Source organism: Canis lupus, chromosome 3, assembly GCF_048164855.1.
Source record: "Canis lupus baileyi chromosome 3, mCanLup2.hap1, whole genome shotgun sequence".
Taxonomy (NCBI): domain Eukaryota; kingdom Metazoa; phylum Chordata; class Mammalia; order Carnivora; family Canidae; genus Canis; species Canis lupus.
This window is the reverse complement of record NC_132840.1, coordinates 2,164,026-2,183,277: the sequence shown is the minus strand read 5'-3', so window position 1 is coordinate 2,183,277 and position 19,252 is coordinate 2,164,026. Positions and strand designations below refer to the sequence as shown.

Below are 19,252 nucleotides of genomic sequence, written 5' to 3'. Positions count from 1 at the left end.
CGAGGTGCTGAGCTCACCCAGCTCGGTCCTCCCCAGGTGCTGAGCTCCCCAAGCCCGGTCCTCCCGAGGTGCTGAGCTCCCCGAGCCCGGTCCTCCCGAGGTGCTGAGCTCACCCAGCCAGGTCCTCCCGAGGTGCTGAGCTCCCCAAGCCAGGTACTCCCGAGGTGCTGAGCTCCCTGAACCCGGTCCCCTCTAGGTGCTGAGCTCCCCGAGCCTGGTCCCCCCGAGGTGCTGAGCTCAGCGAGCCCGGTCCTCCTGAGGGTGTTGAGCTCACCGATGCCCGGTCCTCCCGAGGGTGCTGAGCAAACCAGGCCCAGTCCTCCAGGAAGGTGCTGAGCTAACCAGGCCCGGTTCTGCAGGAGGGTGCTGAGCTAACCAGGCTCGGTCCTTCTGAGGGTGCTGAGCTAACTGTGCTCCGTCCTCCCGAGGGTGCTGAGCTCCCCGAGCCCGGTCCTCCCGAGGTGCTGAGCTCACCCAGCCAGGTCCTCCCGAGGTGCTGAGCTCCCCAAGCCCAGTACTCCCGAGGTGCTGAGCTCCCTGAACCCGGTCCCCTCTAGGTGCTGAGCTCCCCGAGCCCGGTCCCCCCGAGGTGCTGAGCTCAGCAAGCCCGGTCCTCCTGAGGGTGTTGAGCTCACCGATGCCCGGTCCTCCCGAGGGTGCTGAGCAAACCAGGCCCAGTCCTCCAGGAAGGTGCTGAGCTAACCAGGCCCGGTTCTGCAGGAGGGTGCTGAGCTAACCAGGCTCGGTCCTTCTGAGGGTGCTGAGCTAACTGTGCTCCGTCCTCCCGAGGGTGCTGAGCTCCCCGAGCCCGGTCCCCCCGAGGTGCTGAGCTCACCCAGCCGGGTCCCCCCGAGGTGCTGAGCTCCCCGCGCCCGGTCCTCCCGAGGGGGTGAGCGCGGTGCCGCAGGGCGCCGGGCGGGGCTGGGCGGGGCTGGGCGGGGCTCCCGCTGGCCGCTGGCCCTTTGCACGGCCGGTGCCGCGGCCCCGCTCGCCGACTCGTGTCCGTTTCCCCCGCAGTCATCGTGGTGCTGTTCGTGACTCTGCGGCGGCACAAGAACGAGCCGCTCATCATCAAGGACGACGAGGACGTGCGGGAGAACATCATCCGCTACGACGACGAGGGCGGCGGGGAGGAGGACACGGAGGCCTTCGACATCGCCACGCTGCAGAACCCGGACGGCGTGAGCGGCCTGGCCCCGCGCAGGGACGTGAAGCCCGAGCTGCAGCTGCTGCCGCGGCGGGGCCCGGGCGCGGGCCCGGGCGGCGTGGACGTGGACGAGTTCATCAGCGTGCGGCTGCACGAGGCCGACAGCGACCCCGCCGCGCCGCCCTACGACTCCATCCAGGTGTACGGCTACGAGGGCCGCGGCTCGGCGGCAGGCTCGCTCAGCTCGCTGGGCTCGGGCGCCTCGGACTCGGACCAGAGCTTCGACTACCTCAGCGACTGGGGGCCCCGCTTCCAGAGGCTCGGGGAGCTGTACGCGGGGGGCGCGGCCGACGCCGACACCTGACGGAGGACCGGCGCGGCCCCGCCCCTCGCCCGCCCGAGGCCCGGCCCCGCCCCGCCCCGCCAGGCCCCGCCCCGCCAGGCCCCGCCCCGCCAGGCCCCGCCCCGGCCCCGCCCACCTCCGGGAGCTGTACGCGGGCGGGGTGGGGGGCGCGGACACCTGACAGCGCGAGCATCCCGGCCCCGCCCCACCAGAGGCCCCGCCCCCGCTCCGGCCCCGCCCCCGGCCCCGCCCACCTTGGGGAGCTGTAGCATCCCGGCCCCGCCCCGCCCGAGGCCCCGCCCCGCCCCCAGCCCCTGCCCCGCCCCCGGCCCCGCCCACCTCCGGGAGCTGAACGCGGGCGGGGTGGGGGGCGCGGACACCTGACGGCGGGAGCATCCCGGCCCCGCCCCCTCTCCGGCCCCGCCCCCAGCCCCTGCCCCGCCCCCGGCCCCGCCCACCTCCGGGAGCTGTACGCGGGCGGGGTGGGGGGCGCGGACACCTGACAGCGCGAGCATCCCGGCCCCGCCCCCTCTCCGGCCCCGCCCCCAGCCCCGGCCCCGCCCCCCTCGGGGAGCTGTCAGCAGGGGGCGCCGACACCTGACGGCGGGAGCATCCCGGCGGCCCTGGCCCCGCCCCCTCCCGGCCCCGCCCACCTCGGGGAGCTGTACGCGAGGGGCGCTCGGACACCCGACGGCGCAGGCATCCCGGCCCCGCCCCCGGCCCCGGCCCCGCCCCCGCCCGCCCCCGCCCGGCCCCGCCCACCTCCGGAGCTGCCCTGGGGGCGCGGGCACCCGACGGCCCGAGCATCCCGGCGGCCCCGGCCCCTCCCCGGCCCCGCCCCCATCCCCGACCCGGCCACGCCTCCTCCGCGTCGGACCCGAAATCAATGACAAACGTCCCCAGTGTGTTAGGAGGTCACGGTGTCGTGGAGTGTGGAAGTACGTGCAGTGTCGACGAGTCCTTGGATAGTTGCCGTTTACCGACCACCGCAGACAGAGACGGGGATCCTGGCCAACCCTCCGAGAGGTGGCTTCCAACGAGGAAAAAAATCGAGATCACAAGGTGCTTTCTTAGGGAAAAGAAACGAAACAAGCAAACAAAAAGGACCTGCAAGAAACGTGCTGCTGAGCGGTGTCTTCTGCGAGGATTTTTATAGCTGCAGACGGTGTTTTCCCTTCTCCAATAAGGATCCCGCCACAAACGATAAAGCAATACTTGGTCCGCTGTTCGCTGGACTGGGGTGCGGGGAGGCCTCCCGGGTCACGGCGCGGTGACCTCTCGGTGACCTGACTGCTGGCCCCACTCATCAGAGACTCCATAGCATCTCTAAACATTGTGTCGAGCCTTAAAATATTCACGTGTGCGTGACCCCACCCCGGTGGTGGGAGGAGAGAAATCCCCCTTCAAACAGGCTTGTTTTCTGGAAGCAGGATTCCTCGTCCCCTCCACCCCCACCTTCTCCCACTAGGACACAGAGACCACCTGGATCACACAGTGGACTACACAAGAGACAGATGGTTTTATTGCTAGCGCGTGAATTTATTTGTTTAATCCTCGAAATAAATATTTTATTGATGTCCATTAATGCTTTTATTTATTAAGGTTGGTAATCTATAGATTAAGGGACTATACGGAGAAAATCCTAAATTATATCCATTAATAATCCTTTAGATTGTTTTATATAAATATATATATATATATACACACAATGAATGTTTAATACATGTACATTTTGATGAGATGAGTATGGCAGGCAATATTATCAAAGGGGGAGCTAATAGTCTCTTTAGAGTAGAAAGTGTTATTGTGGCTGGTGATGGCAGGAGCGGCATTTTCCCAGAGAAACTTTTGGACTGTTTTCTATTTTGTTCATAATCCTAGTATTTGGTGTTTTTACTACAAGCACAAACATCTGAAGGTATATTGATTCATGTGAATATTTAAACGCTAGACTTTTAGATACCCACACGATACCCTGCCCAACAAACACGCTTCAAGTTGCCCCCACTGTTTTAGAGCAGGAACTGGTTTGTACATAATTTTACTGCTTTTTGTTTTTAGCACTTCTGTCCCTGACCTTCATGGTGATGCACAGAACGTCTTAGACTCCAAAAAAGGACAGCACTAGAAGATGTGAGCATATTCAATTTGTAACACGACCCTGCCATTTAGAAGTAGAAAATGTATGATAAAAACCAAGTACTACATGCAGATCATTTTAATTTTCTACTTTGCTTTAATGCAATATTGTTTATTTACTCCATGTATTGTATTCAGAGAAACTCCTGTATTGTTTCCTACTTTGTGAAATATATTTTTATAAATACCTTTGTTGTCATCACTTTTTTTTTTTTTTTTTTCTGATCAGATGAGGATCTGTTAACAGAGACATCAACTCTAATCAGAATTCTGGAATGTTCAACTAAGTCATCCCAAGGATCACTTTTATTTGTAAGGGTCTTTATCATAAAGCAGCAGAGAAGAGAAATGACCTAGCAATGATCACACGGCAAGTTACCAGCAGGGACACTAAAGGAGCGTGGTATATGGGAAGGCCACTCCGGTAGTGTCGGCTGGTGCTCCTGGCAGCAGAAGCTGAAACAGAGCTAAGAGTTAAAGAAAGAAGCAGCAGGAATGCGCAGGGCAAGGCTTCAGGCAGGGACACGGGTCTAAAACGTTGAAGTAAAGGGACCAGTGAGCAGGACTCAGCAGCAGAGATCTAAACTCCAACATGCCACATGGGTTCGGAGTGGAAGATGGCCTGACCGGGGGTCTCTCCTCGGGGATAAAGCATTTGGGGTCTAGGGGAACTAGGCCCATCTCAGCCCTTGGCTTAGGGCTGCCCGGGAGGAGCATGGCTTTGGCTAGCCTATGGAAGATGCCAACTCCTAAGGAGCGCCTCCACTGTGAAAGAAACATGACACTTGAATATTAGAATTTACAACGATCCAGGCACTGAGTTCCTGTCGCCTGAGAATAACTCATGTTTTATGCTTATCACTCTGGCCACTGGACACCTTGTTTTGAGGTCAAAGCGATGGTCCAACGTGACTTCGCGCCACGGCCTAGCGCAGTGTCTAAAACAAATATTTAGTGAACACAGATGATTAATAGTAGTTGTGACAGTGATCGGGAGTAATAGTCTGACTAAATCAAGGTGAAATCATTACCGTGTTACTTATCTCTTGCTTATCAGACCCATCTCCTGTGTACTTCACAGTGAAGCGCCACACATGAGACATACAGACACGCCTAACAGAGAAATTACATTATTTTTCAGGAATATAAAATCTATATCCTCCAGTCTCGGCGATCAATAGGATAATATTTATACGATGATTTTTGTGGGCAGGACATGATGTCTCGCATATTAGTTGCCTAAATCTTACCTCAAGAAAGGAGAGAAAATGAGTGAAAATATCAGTGAGGGAGACAGAACATGAGAGACTCCCAAATCTGGGAAACGAATAAGGGGTAGTGGAAGGGGAAGTGGGCAGGGCGTAGGGGTGATGGGGTGATGGGCACTGAGGGGGGGCACTTGGCGGGATGAGCACTGGGTGTTATGCTAAATGTTGGCAAATTGAACTCCAATAAAAAAAAATTAAATCTTAGCTCAAAATTTACTTTGCCCAGGAAGGGAGAAAAAAAAAAGTGTTACTCTCTTGGCAATTTACTTTGCTGCCACACTAACGTTTGTGTTTATAAGTCCATTTAAGGTTTTGTAACATGGAGTCAAGTGAATCACACCATGTTCAAAGATGCATTTAGAGTACCCTGAATTTACATAAAGATCTGAAGAACACACACACACACACACACACACACACACACACACACACACAACTTGCCTTAAGCACCCTGTATTATAGCAATAGAGTTGCTAGGACTTCCTCAACCAAGAGAAGGTGATGGGATTCCCAGCGTTTTTCAGGATTTGAGTGACCGATGCTCAACTCTTTAAGACATTTTTTTTTTTTTAGTTCTATCAAAGTGACTATTTTTGTCTCTGCATTGTTTTCTCTTGCTGCAATACTGACCCATGTCTTCCATATACGTGTGCGGTTATTTTCCAGATAAAATGCTTATTCAGTCCACAGGCATTTTAATGTGACTGTAAGTCTTTATTGGGTCCTAAACATTAGTCATTTTCTATTCTTGAAATTTACCCCTGTGCAAGGTTTCTCTGCCTAATGGAAAAGAACTGTTGAGTGGGAGCCAAGTGAGAGAGAATTCTCTCCCTCTGCCTACCTCACAACTCCAAGTTCCTGTCTGGGGAACTGATGCATCCTTGGGTGGCTGGATACCACATGGAGCCAATTCAGCCTCAACCCTTGTACTATCTGAGCAAATCAAATTACAAAAATGTCTCTTGAACATCCCTGTATGTATACTCAAGGGTGTTAAAAGGACACTCCTTACAATAATATTTTATTCTTAATCTTTTGTTATAAGATTAAGGATGGTTTATAAGAGGATGATTGAAATATGCTATAAATTATACTCAAGTATTAACCTTGCCACACACAATTGTGGTTTCTGAAATATAAACTTGACTGTGAAAATGATTTGGGAAAATGTGTGGGCAAGTGTTTGTGCTTATGTAAAATAAGAGAAAAACGTAGATCCGCTGGCATCACCAGTGAAATCAGGATGCTTAGAAAGAGCCAAACATGTTTTTGGGAGAGTTTCCTTAATCAGATGCTTAGAGTAAGAGAAGTCTCTGCGTGAGATTTGGAAATCTCCTAGGAGCAGCCAAATTCCACACTGAGACTCAACAGAGTTCTGGGCTGTGCTGTATTTTGGAGAAGGAAAAGCGGGTGCTGGGAGCTAAGTAGCCAATTACTCTTTATAGCCACATAAGGACTGGAGGCAAGCAGGCCCTTCCAACAAGTTGTGTTATGCGATCACTGGCTTTGCAGGGAATCTCACGAATGTATAACCTTCTGATTGCCTTTTTGATTGAAAGTTCCATCTGAGATCAGGACAGTGCAACCAGTAATAAGATTTCAAAAAATCCCATCACTGGCACTGTTGGAAAGGCTGAGTGTGACTGAAATCCCATCATTGTCAGTCAAAAAGATAACAGTGGGCATCACTATAAAAGACATATAAATGCACGACTTAAACACGAATATCAACCTAGAAAGAGAATACACGTTTACATTCCTCTTTATTTTTCTTTATTTTTTAAAGTTATTTTTTATTTTTATTTTTTAATAAATTTATTTTTTATTGGTGTTCAATTTACCAACATACAGAATAACCCCCAGTGCTCATCCCATCAAGTGTCCCCCTCAGTGCCCGACACCCATTCACCCCCACCCCCCGCCCTCCTCCCCTTCCACCACCCCCAGTTCCCCTCCCAGAGTTAGGAGTCTTTATGTTCTGTCTCCCTTTCTGATATTTCCCACACATTTCTTCTCCCTTCCCTTATATTCCCTTTCACTATTATTTATATTCCCCAAATGAATGAGACCATATAATGTTTGTCCTTCTCCGATTGACTTACTTCACTCAGCATCATACCCTCCAGTTCCATCCATGTCGAAGCAAATGGTGGGTATTTGTCATCTCTAATGGCTGAGGAATATTTCATTGTATACATAGACCACCTCTTCATCCATCCATCTTTCGATGGACACCGAGGCTCCTTCCATAGTTTGGCTATTGAGGACATTGCTGCTAGAAACATCGGGGTGCAGGTGTCCTGGCGTTTCATTGCATCTGTATCTTTGGGGTAAATCCCCAGCAGTGCAATTGCTGGGTCGTAGGGCAGGTCTATTTTTAACTCTTTGAGGAACCTCCACACAGTTTTCCAGAGTGGCTGCACCAGGTCACATTCCCACCAACAGTGTAAGAGGGTTCTCCTTGCTCCACATCCTCTCCAACATCTATTGTTTCCTGCCTTGTTAATTTTCTCCATTCTCACTGGGGTGAGGTGGGATCTCATTGTGGTTTTGATTTGCATTTCCCTGACGGCAAGTGGTGCCGAGCATTTTCTCATGTGCTTCTTAGCCATGTCTATGTCCTCTTTGGAGAAATTTCTGTTCATGTTTTTTGCCCATTTCATGATGGGATTGTTTGTTTCTTTGCTGTTGAGTTTAATAAGTCCTTTATAGATCTTGGAAACCAGCCCTTTATCCGAAATGTCATTTGCAAATATCTTCTCCCATTCTGTAGGTTGTCTTTTAGTTTTGTTGACTGTATCCTTTGCTGTGCAAAAGCTTCTTATCTTGATGAAGTCCCAATAGTTCATTTTTGCTTTTGTTTCTTTTGCCTTCGTGGATGGATCTTGCAAAAAGTTACTGTGGCCGAGTTCAAAAAGGGTGTTGCCTGTGTTCTCCTCTAGGATTTTGATGGAATCTTGTCTCACATTTATATCTTTCATCCATTTTGAGTTTATCTTTGTGTCTGGTGCAAGAGAGTGGTCCAGTTTCATTCTTCTGCACGTGGTTGTCCAATTTTCCCAGCACCATTTACTGAAGAGACTGTCTTTCTTCCAGTGGATAGTCTTTCCTCCTTTATCGAATATTAGTTGACCATAAAGTTCAGGGTCCACTTCTGGGTTCTCTATTCTGTTCCACTGATCTATGTGTCTGTTTTTGTGCCAGTACCACACTGTCTTGATGACCACAGCTTTGTAGTACAACCTGAAATCTGGCATTGGGATGCCCCAGCTATGGTTTTCTTTTTTAAAATTCCCCTGGCTATTTGGGGTCTTTTCTGATTCCACACAAATCTTAAAATAATTTGTTCTAACTCTCTGAAGAAAGTCCATGGCATTTTGATAGGGATTGCATTAAACGTGTACATTGCCCTGGGTAACATTGACATTTTCACAATATTAATTCTGCCAATCCATGAGCATGGGATATTTTTCCATCTCTTTGCGTCTTCCTCAATTTCTTTCAGAAGTGTTCTGTAGTTTTTAGGGTATAGATCCTTTACCTCCTTGGTTAGGTTTATGCCTAGGTATCTTATGCTTTTGGGTGCAATTGTAAATGGGATTGACTCCTTAATTTCTCTTTCTTCAGTCTCATTGTTAGTGTATAGAAATGCCACTGACTTCTGGGCATTGATTTTGTATCCTGCCACACTGCCAAATTGCTGTATGAGTTCTAGCAATCTTGGGGTGGTGGCTTTTGGGTTTTCTAGGTAGAGTATCATGTCATCGGCAAAGAGGGAGAGTTTGACTTCTTCTTTGCCAATTTGAATGCCTTTAATGTCTTTTTGTTGTCTGATTGCTGAGGCTAGGACTTCCAGTACTATGTTGAATAGCAGTGGTGAGAGTGGACATCCCTGTCTTGTTCCTGATCTTAGGGGAAAGGCTCCCAGTGCTTCCCCATTGAGAATGGTATTTGCTGTGGGCTTTTCGTAGATGGCTTTTAAGATGTCGAGGAATGTTCCCTCTATTTCTACACTCTGAAGAGTTTTGATCAGGAATGGATGCTGTATTTTGTCAAATGCTTTCTCTGCATCTAATGAGAGGATCATATGGTTCTTGGTTTTTCTCTTGCTGATATGATGAATCACATTGATTGTTTTACAAGTGTTTACATTCCTCTTTATGTACACACATATACCTAATTAAGTTATTGGGGTTAATTTTATATTTGTCATTTTTCATCTCACAATTCCATACCCTGGAAGGGGGCTCCTTGTTCTTCTGAATCTAACCTTGAATCAGGAAGAAATATGATTGAAGGTAAACAGTTTTACAAACAATTATTTTTATTTGAGAACAAAATAATGGTTCATAATACCTGGGATTAGAATGAAATACATCACATTGTGAAGCTAGACTGAGATGTTTTTATATTATTGCGTTTTTGTGGAGAAAATAGTTGTAGAATGTGCTTTAAAGGTAATAGTTTTCAGCATATTTTTATTTTCCTCAATTCCAGTATGGTTTTATTTACTATACTAAGTTTCTTTGCAGAGTGACTCAGTTGGCCAAACAGTGCACACATATTGCTGTCACTGTGGGCGTTGTTTATTTAAGGATTGTGGAAAACAGAAATTCTATCATTAAAACAGATGTTTATTTTTTATTATTTTCTTCTTAATCAACACATATTTGTGTATTACATGGTCTACTTTTTTTTTTGCTTGTTTTTGTTTACATGATACAATCCTTATAGTAAAGATATTCTAGTCCTAATATTTCTGGCCACTCCAAGTATCAAGGATTTAAAATCCTCCTGGCTTTATGGACTATCTTCAAGAAAATAATTGTGTTTCCTACATGTATTAAGCAACGACCATCTCAGGAAATAAGTTATATATTTGATATATGATGAATCTCATCTAACCTAAATGTTGAAACACTCTTTCTCTATGGTCTTGTATATAGTATTTTGAGTCTAGGTTTAAACTTACATTTGTCTGACATTAAAGCCCATAACGTTGAACTAAGTAACATTCTCTATAATTATAATGTAAAGCTTGTAATGATAAGAAATAGAAACCAAGTTTTGTAGGGTGATATGGAAGGACTGAGGAAAACTAAGTGACTTTACGTGAGAACACTCAATAAGTCTTCAAGAGTTTTAAAAAAATTATAATGAAAGAATGGGTGGAACAGAAATCACAGCTTTTCAAACATCCAAAACTAAAAGGGAGAAATTATAAAAAGGTTACATTTACAGATTAACCGACAACGTTTTGGACCTTCAGAAAGATCCAGAAAATGGATGCTCATAGGACACTCCAGCTTTGCCTAAAATATAGTATGTTTTGTGGATAAGAAAAACAAGACTCAGAGATGTCTTAAGGAATTTCTCAGGGTTAAGTTACACATGGAAGAAGAGAAATAGGAATTGAACTCTGGTCTGTTAGTTCATTACCAGGATCGTGAAGTTGTGTTTTTGTGTATAGGCACCACCCCCTCCACTTTATTTATGTAAGCTTCATCTAGGTCACAAGGCTAATAGGCATTTGTCGGAAGAACCAATGTCTGGGGCACTCTACTTCCAGCCTGAGATACGTGCCATCATGTGACACACATCTTGATTGTAAGTATTATCTCGCACAGGTAACCTTATTAGTAGGTAACGGTTATCACTATTACTATCCACAAATGACAGAAGGAGGGTTGTTAGAAGGAATAGCACGGGATGCTGTCTGAGGAGAAAAACTGTAGAAAACAAAGGTTTCAATGAACCTAGAGACCAGGTAGCAAGAGAAAATGAGAGATCACTGAAAGTAAATTTTAATTCCTTCGGGTCTCCTCTGAACATGCGAAGATATCCAGGGCCATCCTATGAGTCTTCATAAATATGAGCCAGATTTTAACAAGTATATTTTAATTGAAAACAAGAATTTAGGAGTCATTGGGATCATTCTCTCTTCCTTTTTTTTTTATAAGATTTTATTCATTTTATTCATGAGAGACACAGGGAGAGAGGCAGAGACACAGGCAGAGGGAGAAGCAGGCTCCCCATGGGGAGCCCGATGCAAGAACTCGATCCCAGGACCCCAGGATCACGTCCTCAGCTGAAGGCAGACGCTCAACCGCTGAACCACCCAAGTGTCCCTCATTCTCTCTTCCTAATATATGCATTCCTAACTACAACTTCACCTAATGTTTTTCTTTTCTTAATTCAACCTCTAAATTTTGAGAACAATTCTGTATTTGTGAAGTCTAATTGTTGTAGGAGTGAATGGATTACCCAGGCTCAAGCGAAGAGCTATAAATAACCATCCTTCAAATAAACTAGAAAAAAAAAACTTTCTAAATTTATTTTCTACAAAATACGTGGTATGACAGTAAAACACTGTCTTGCCTTTCCAAGACACAGAGTCTAATTGGATAAATTATAGAAGCAAATAAATGAAAAAAATATGAGATCTGCCTGTGCAATGGAAAAGATGAACAGATAGTTTAATGAAAGGACAGAGAAGTAATATCTAACCGTGCCAAGGCACATCATCCTGCTAGAGACTATGTTACGGTGAATCTTGGGGAGAGCATACCAGTAGAATGTGAGTAATGTCAAGCTGGAGTCCTGGCACTTGACAATGAATTATGCTGCTGGGCTAGGAGACCTCTCAATGGACTTTACTGTTGGTGTTTTTTTATCATATGAATTATCCATGTGACAAAACTTCCGATGCTCTTACTTATTTCACAAATTCTTGCTTAGGATTTCCCATAAATCTAGGTGCTGGGAATATAGCCGTCAACAGGACAGGGACGTCTGTTTCTTCAAAGGCCTGGTGGTACGGGAGAAGTAAAGATGGGTGGAAATGAGGAAAAGAGAAAAGAGAAGATGATATTACAAAACACAAAGTGGATGGAAAATTAAATATTTTAGAGGGTGATATTTCAGTGTCATGTGAAGTTGCCATGATAAGAGCAACCCATAGCAAGGGTCTTGGAGAAGGTTAGTGTAGTTCACTGCCGTGCTGTACTAAACCAGTGGACGTCTATATGAAATGAAATGCATAGAAAATGCATAGAAAAGGCATAGATCATATTGGATGAGGGTAGGAGGGGCATAATATGAAGTGGGGAGGTAGTCGGAGACCATGTCATATAAGTCCTTGGCAACCAGGGCGAGAAGCTCGGATTGACTTTGTCTCAGAGAGGACGTGATTGAAGGGTTCTAAAAGCAAAAGGATCATATGATCTGGCCTATATATTTAAAAAGATCACTCTGGATCTCAAATGGAAATGGATTATAGGAGACAAGGATGAAAGCAGGAAACCTAGATAAGAAATTGCTACAGCAGCCCAAGCGAGAGGTTATTTTGGTTGTGACTACTGAGATGGTATTAAGATGGAAGAAGTAGAATCCAGATATATTTTGATATAAGACTGGCAGTAAATCCTTAAATTGATGAAGGATAATCTATCCAAATTTGGTAGCAATTTAAATAGTTAATAGAGAATTTATAAGGTACTGGCGACTGGACTGCATGTGCAAGATGAAGGAAAGATGGATTTAAGGGTGATTTCTAGAGTTTTTTACTTGAATAACTATGTAATTAGTGGGGTCATTTATAGGGATTGGGGTGGTTGGGAGAGGGTCTATATCAAAAACAGACATCCTGACTCCTTTAATGGTCCATAATAGAAGGGATAACAGAAACCAGAGTCACTTAGAATTTCCCAGATGACATGTATAAAGGACTTCTAGAAACTGTTACTACATACTGATTCTTCTATATATCAATACTGAATCAATACATACTGATTACTACATACTGATTCTTCTATATATCAATACTGAATCAATACAGATCACAAGAGACATGATCAATCTCAGGCAGAAAAAGTCCAGCTGACATTATTATTATTATTATTATTATTATTATTATTTTCTAGAAATGGGAAAAATAAAAAGGCTCCATATTAGTGAGTTAATTCTTGGCTGGAGTAAGATGGATTCACTTATGTTTCTTAATGGAAATGAGAAATGATAGTCTGAAATATTTATATACTAAGTTACATATGCCATTTCCCCCACTTTAAGATAATTATAGATAAATGCTATGTTATTCAGAAAGCATTCCTAAGCTGTGTCCTTTCTCTTTGGACTGAAAGCTAATTCTCAAGGGAAGAAGTGGTTTAGTCTCTAGTGGTTTAACTATGATAAAATATATATAGCAGGAAAAAAAAACATACTCAAGTATTTTGTTTATTGCCACTTACTGATAAAGTTCATCTGGTTGTCTGGAAGTTGAGGAGACAGGCATTGAATAAGTTCTGGCTACAGAGAATTAAAGTGATGTCAGTCTGGAGGTAAACATCTTATACAAAAAAGTAAGAAATTTTTATATAAAAAATAAATTTGGGACACCTGGGTGGCTCAGTGGTTGAGCATCTGCCTTTGGCTCAGGGCGCGATCCCGGGGTCCTGGGATCAAGTCCTGCATCAGGCTCAGGGAGCCTGCTTCTCCCTCTGCCTGTGTCTCTGCCTCTCTCTCTGTGTCTCTGATGAATAAATAAATAAAATATCTAAAAAAATAATAAAAAACAAATTTAAAAGGATACATCTTGGGACACCTGGGTGGCTTAGTGGTTGAGCATCTGCCTTCGGTTCAGGGCGTGATCCCAGGATCTGGGATCAAGTCCCACATCGGGCTCCCCACAGGGAGCCTGCTTCTCCCTCTTCCTGTGTCTCTGCTTCTCTTTCTGTGTTTCTCATGAATAAATAAGTAAAATCTTAAAAAAAAATAAAAGGATGCATCTTCCTTGTTACACCCTTATTATATTATAAGCCCTATACCAGATGTTTGGGGGTTGGTGAAAGATAATAAGATTCAATCTCTCTCCCTGGGAGTTTCCAGTCTTCAGTGGAAGTATGACATATTATTCTTTTTAAATCACAGCATTCTGTTTTGATATATACATTTTTGCACTTTCAAAGTACTATAAGAATATGGAGTCAAAATAATTAATGTGTTGAGACTTTAGAGAAGGTACAAAAATAGTTATTGAACTATGCCGTACAGAAAAAGTCATCTGGGTGAGAGATGGGACAAACAGGCAAAGATAATACCACATGGGAAAAGCAAGAGCCCGGAAAAGACAGAGTGCGTCTTAAAATGTGGCAGAGTAAACGAAAAACTGAAAATTATAGATGCATGTATTTTCCTTATAGAAATATCAGTGGAAAAAAAAAAGAAATATCAGTGGAATCTAATAGTATATATTTTTTCTAATAGTATATTAATAAGTAATGCCTCTTATTTAAATGTGGCTCATCCTAAGAATAGAATTTAGTATTATTTAATTGACTATCAAAAATAAAACTATCACTGAACATTTCAATAGATGCATTAAAAAAAAGTCTGAGAGAGTTCATGACCTGCTTAATATTTATAGAAACCCCCCAAAACAGACAATCATGTAATAAGCACAGATGTGAACTTCCTTAAATTGATGAAGGATAATCTCTCCAAATTTGGTAGCAATTTAAATAGTTAATAGAGAATTTATAAGGTACATTCCCTTAATATGGAGATAAGAAAAGAATGGCTATCCTCACTGCTTTGGTTCAGTATAATCCTAGAAGGCCTGGCTACCACCATTGGACAAGGAAAAGCAAAAATAGAAACAAAAATTTAAGATGTATGGGGAAAACAGAAAAAAAAAGTATCAATATTTGCAGATGGTATTGCCATAAACATAGAAAAGTTATCAGAAAAAAACTATTAATACTAAGCAGAGAATTCATCAGCATAGCCAAATCTAAAATAAAAGAATTTAAAATGTTAAACATGTCAACTGCGTCTAAAATTTAATCCATAACTTCCATTGCAATCAAAATTAGAGCAGAATTTTGTGATCAACATTTTTTTCTCAAATTCAATTTTAGTATTTACTGAGCTCCATTCTTTAATATAAAATAATTGAAATAAGGCTAGTGTATTCCTCACACTACCAGATAAGGAGGACTTGCTGCCACTCTGTAAAAGTAAAACAAGAAAACTAAAATAAAAAGCAATAAAAAGAAAAACTGCGGCATTCCCGTTGCAGGTGCAGAAGCATATTCAAGTACACTAGCTAATAATCACAATTAGTAGGACAAAAATTACAAATGTAGAAACAGTCAGCTATCGCTGTAAGTAGTAAGTTATTACCATAAATTCACAATGTCTAAAAAAAGGTGGAGACAGCTAAATGTTGGTGAAAATATTAAAAGTGAGAAGCTTCATCTACTGCATCTATCTTGTGATCCAGCGCTGACGTACCATAGGTAAGTCACAATGCCTGATGCTGGTTTTTGTTTATTTTTTTAAGGAAGGTGCTCGAGACACTCTACTAATCTATGCAAGGAGAATGACCATTAATTATGACTATTTAATAAATACTGAGGGCTACTATTGGACATTTAGAAGTAATAAAATAAATGCGTGTAAGCCAACTTACATCTATTTTGAAAACAACGTCAAGTGAAAAGGCCAAATACAGAATGAACTTTACAGCAGAATAACATCTGTATTAACTGAAAACACAGTCACACAAATATGAATTTCACAAAGGATATTTGTTATTGCATCGTGTAAGAAGAAAGAACGGCCCATCCATTTCACTTGAGGTTCATAGGTGAGTACATTATGTAAGTGCATACGTCAATAAAAGTAGAACCTAAACAAGTAATATAAATGTGTTTAGGGAAAACAGTAAGTAATGTATGTTGTGGACTTAGTACTGAGTTGAGGAGAAGGAGCAATAAAGATAGGATGAGCGGTGCTCTGCTGATGGGACTTACGGCTGCTAAGGGGCCCAGACATACACGGACACTCCCACCCACGCAGTTTGTTGTATAGAACAAGACCCCATGTGATTTTAGTAAGCATTCCTACTAAAAGTCAGAGTTTCAAATATACCTCACAATTCGTGAAGTGCCCAGATTCTCCATCCCCCTGTTAGGGGTCACAGTTCACAGTCACAAACCAAAGACCCTTAGGAATCCTACTGCAATGACGACTTCTTAATTTGTTTATCCCAGGATTTCTCAAATGCAATTATATTTTTGTTTTGTTTTGTTTTACTCAAATTCCAGTTGCATCTTTCCAGATACATCTACGTGGTAAAATAGAATATGAGCATTTCTTTGTGATCAGTAGACAAGAAGGATTTTTTAAGAAGCAAAAGGATACGGTCAAATCTAATTTCGTCCCTTTCCTCTTGATGGAGACGTATTAAGGCTACCATCTACTCTGTATTGAACATCTACACTGCACACGGCTCTGTGATAAGTGTAATTAGGAAGGAAACAGCGGAATAAATCATAGAGCTTACTCACACAGAGCTAATTGAAGAGAGAAACTCAACACATGGAGATAATTAGGCGAAGTGACCTACTGTATAGGACAGTATCCAAGGAAGTGATAAAATGCGGGGAAGCTGTCAAGTCAATTGACATTCAGGAAAGAAAAAGCACAAAGAAGGTCATGATGGCTAGAGAAGGCCATGTGAAAGAAGTTAAACTTGTTTGTTGAGCTTCCTTCCCTATTTAGGAGAGGGGGGCTGTCGACCGATTACCTTCCGTATGGGTTATTGCAGGTCTACTAGACAGTTCCTTCATCTTTTAACCCTCTCTCTGCTCAACCTTTAAAAATTTCTATTATCAAATAAACTCCCTAAAATATCACAGCTAACTACTCATTTTTCCACCATTAATTTAAGTGGCTCCCTAATCATTTTCTTCTTTTAATTTTTTTAGGGGTGAGGTCAATACACACTTGCAGAGCTTATTATGTACGGCATCCTGGTAAAACAGAGTCCCTGAGAAAGAAACTTCCAGGCTTATGGAAAAGGCAATAGTGAAAAATGAGGGCTCATTATATTGAAGACTGACCACCATGCCCACAAAAGCCACTCAACTTACTCATTTAAAGTCTCCGCCTTTGCTTTCTAGGACTGGATTCTTCCTCTTAATTCCCTTGCTGTAGACATCCAGGGACGCTCTACCCGGGGCCGCTCAACTACACACATTACATTTATCTTCCAGGTTCCATTTTCAGTGTGGGTTTGTGATCACAAGGTCGGATACGGACAGCCAGTACTTGGGCAGAAGTTCTGATAAAGGCGAAAAGGGTCCAGGGTGCATTAGGTTGTAAATAAAGAGAAAAGTCCTTGAAGGTTCAAATGCTGGAAATGAAAAATATTTAAACTAGTTCAATATTTACATTGTCTTTTTTTTTAAGATTTTATTTATTCATTCATGACAGACACACAGAGAGAGAAGAGAGGCAGAGACATAGGCAGAGGGAGAAGCAGGCTCCATGCAGGGAGCCCGACGTGGGACTCGACCCCGGGACCCCAGGATCACGCCCTGGGCCGAAGACAGACGCTCAACCACTGAGCCCCCCGGGCTGCCCTTTACATGGTCTTTAGATGACAATAGTTAACTGCGGGGGTGGTGGTGGCATCTAATACAGCAGTGACCTAATTCAGGGGAGGCAGTCCTTGGTCATAATTACTGAGCATAGAAATGAATGAGCACTTTGAGTTAAAAGAAAACCTTATAGGGCACAGTTTTTAGATTGCATTCCCTTTTCTTTTTTTTTTTTATTTTTTTTTATTTTTTTTTATTTTTTATTTTTTTATTGGTGTTCAATTTACTAACATACAGAATAACACCCAGTGCCCGTCACCCATTCACTCCCACCCCCCGCCCTTCTCCCCTTCCACCACCCCTAGTTCGTTTCCCAGAGTTAGCAGTCTTTACGTTCTGTCTCCCTTTCTGATATTTCCCACACATTTCTTCTCCCTTCCCTTATTTTCCCTTTCAATTGTCTTTCTTGAGTTCATTGTCATCCTCCGTAAAATGAAGAGAACTATGGAACATCATTTTCTTTCAAACAGTGCTCCCCAGAGCCCTGCCCGGCTGCGGCTGATGGAGGGATGAAGAGAAAAGCCCGTGAGCAGGGTCGTAGACTCCCCATCATCACTACAGCCATCACTTGTTTTTAATCACCCAAATAATGTTTTACGTGGTGAGGTTACGGGTAAACTACACTTGAAGGAAGCTTTTTTTTTTTTTTTTTTTTCGCCTGAGAAACTTCATGAACAGTTTGCTCAACAGTTTTCAAGATTCTCTTCTTGAATTTTATTTTTTAAAGATTTTATATTAAATGATCTCTACACCCAATGTGGGGCTCAAACTCAGGATCCTGCGATAGAGTTGCCTGCTCTACTGACTGAGCCAGCCCGGCGTCCTCCACCCTCCTTGCGGCTTATAAGTTGATGTGTTTCATTTAAAAAGCTGCACATTTAAATATGACCAATAGAACTTCATGACAAGGGCACCTGGTGGCTCAGTGGTTTAGCGCCTGCCTTCGGCCCAGGGTACGATCCTGGAGTCCCAAGATCAAGTCCCGCGTCGGGCTCCCTGCATGGAGCCTGCTTCTCCCTCTGCCTGTGTCTCTGCCTCTCTCTGTGTCTCTCATGAATAAATAAATAAAGTCTTAAGAAAAGAACTTCATGAAAAAAAAAGGTAGAAAAGTCACTTGAAGTTTTCTAAATAGGGTAAAGATAACACCAGAATACTTACTTCCCAGTAAAAAGAACGCAGAATTTTTGATCTGTGGTATTTTGTCTACACTTTCAGGGAGTCCATTCATTCATTCATTCATTCATTCATTCATTTTAAAGATTCTATTTATTTATTTATGAGAGACCCACAGAGAGAGAGAGAGAGAGGCAGAGACACAGGCAGAGGGAGAAGCAGGCTCCATGCAGGGAGCCCGACGTGGGACTCAATCCTGGGACTCAATCCCAGGACTCCAGGATCACGGCCTGGGAGGAAGGCAGGTGCTCAACCCCTGAGCCACCCGGGCTGCCCCAACAGAGAGACCATTTATATACAGGAATGCAGATGTTGCTATAAATTGTTATGGCCACCATATCATTGACTTGAAAATCACCAATCCTATCGATGTTTGCAGGGGGAAGAAGTGTGTCCATGTTACTGTACTTCCTACTTTCTGGAATGTCCCTGAAAGCTCTATGTTGAATAGATGGAGCAGTAGTCTTTTAGAATCTGTCATTCCTGTAAGTTAGGTTCATAAATTCTGGGATTGCAGAAGGTAGAAGCTAATTTTTCCAGCTTTTTAATTCATGATGGTTTTATAATCACACTGTAAAATAATCACTCTCTTTTATACAATGCTGATAGTGCAGGAAAAATGGCACAGGCTCAGACCCAAGATTCTCAATGAAGAATTATAAACACTCTTACAAGGGCACTTAAGGGACGGTGATGAAGATATTTTTAAGACTCTTTCCTAAATGAGTTAGGTATG

General features: G+C 43.8%; 1 protein-coding gene across 4 annotated transcripts in view; it reads left to right on the top strand.

Annotated features, from left to right (window-relative positions):
- Window positions 1–1,566, top strand: part of LOC140626249 (cadherin-8) — a 357,477-nt gene extending 355,911 nt beyond the window's left edge. For 2 of the 4 annotated variants that reach the window (XM_072813911.1, XM_072813917.1), the window contains one exon: window positions 1,018–1,557. In XM_072813911.1, the coding sequence (XP_072670012.1) occupies window positions 1,018–1,511 (494 nt within the window). In that variant the 3' untranslated portion in view covers window positions 1,512–1,557. Of the gene's footprint in view, window positions 1–1,017 lie in introns of all 4 variants that reach the window. The other 2 variants (XM_072813942.1, XM_072813924.1) reach the window with 2 other exon arrangements.
- The last annotated feature ends 17,686 nt before the right edge of the window (window positions 1,567–19,252 follow it).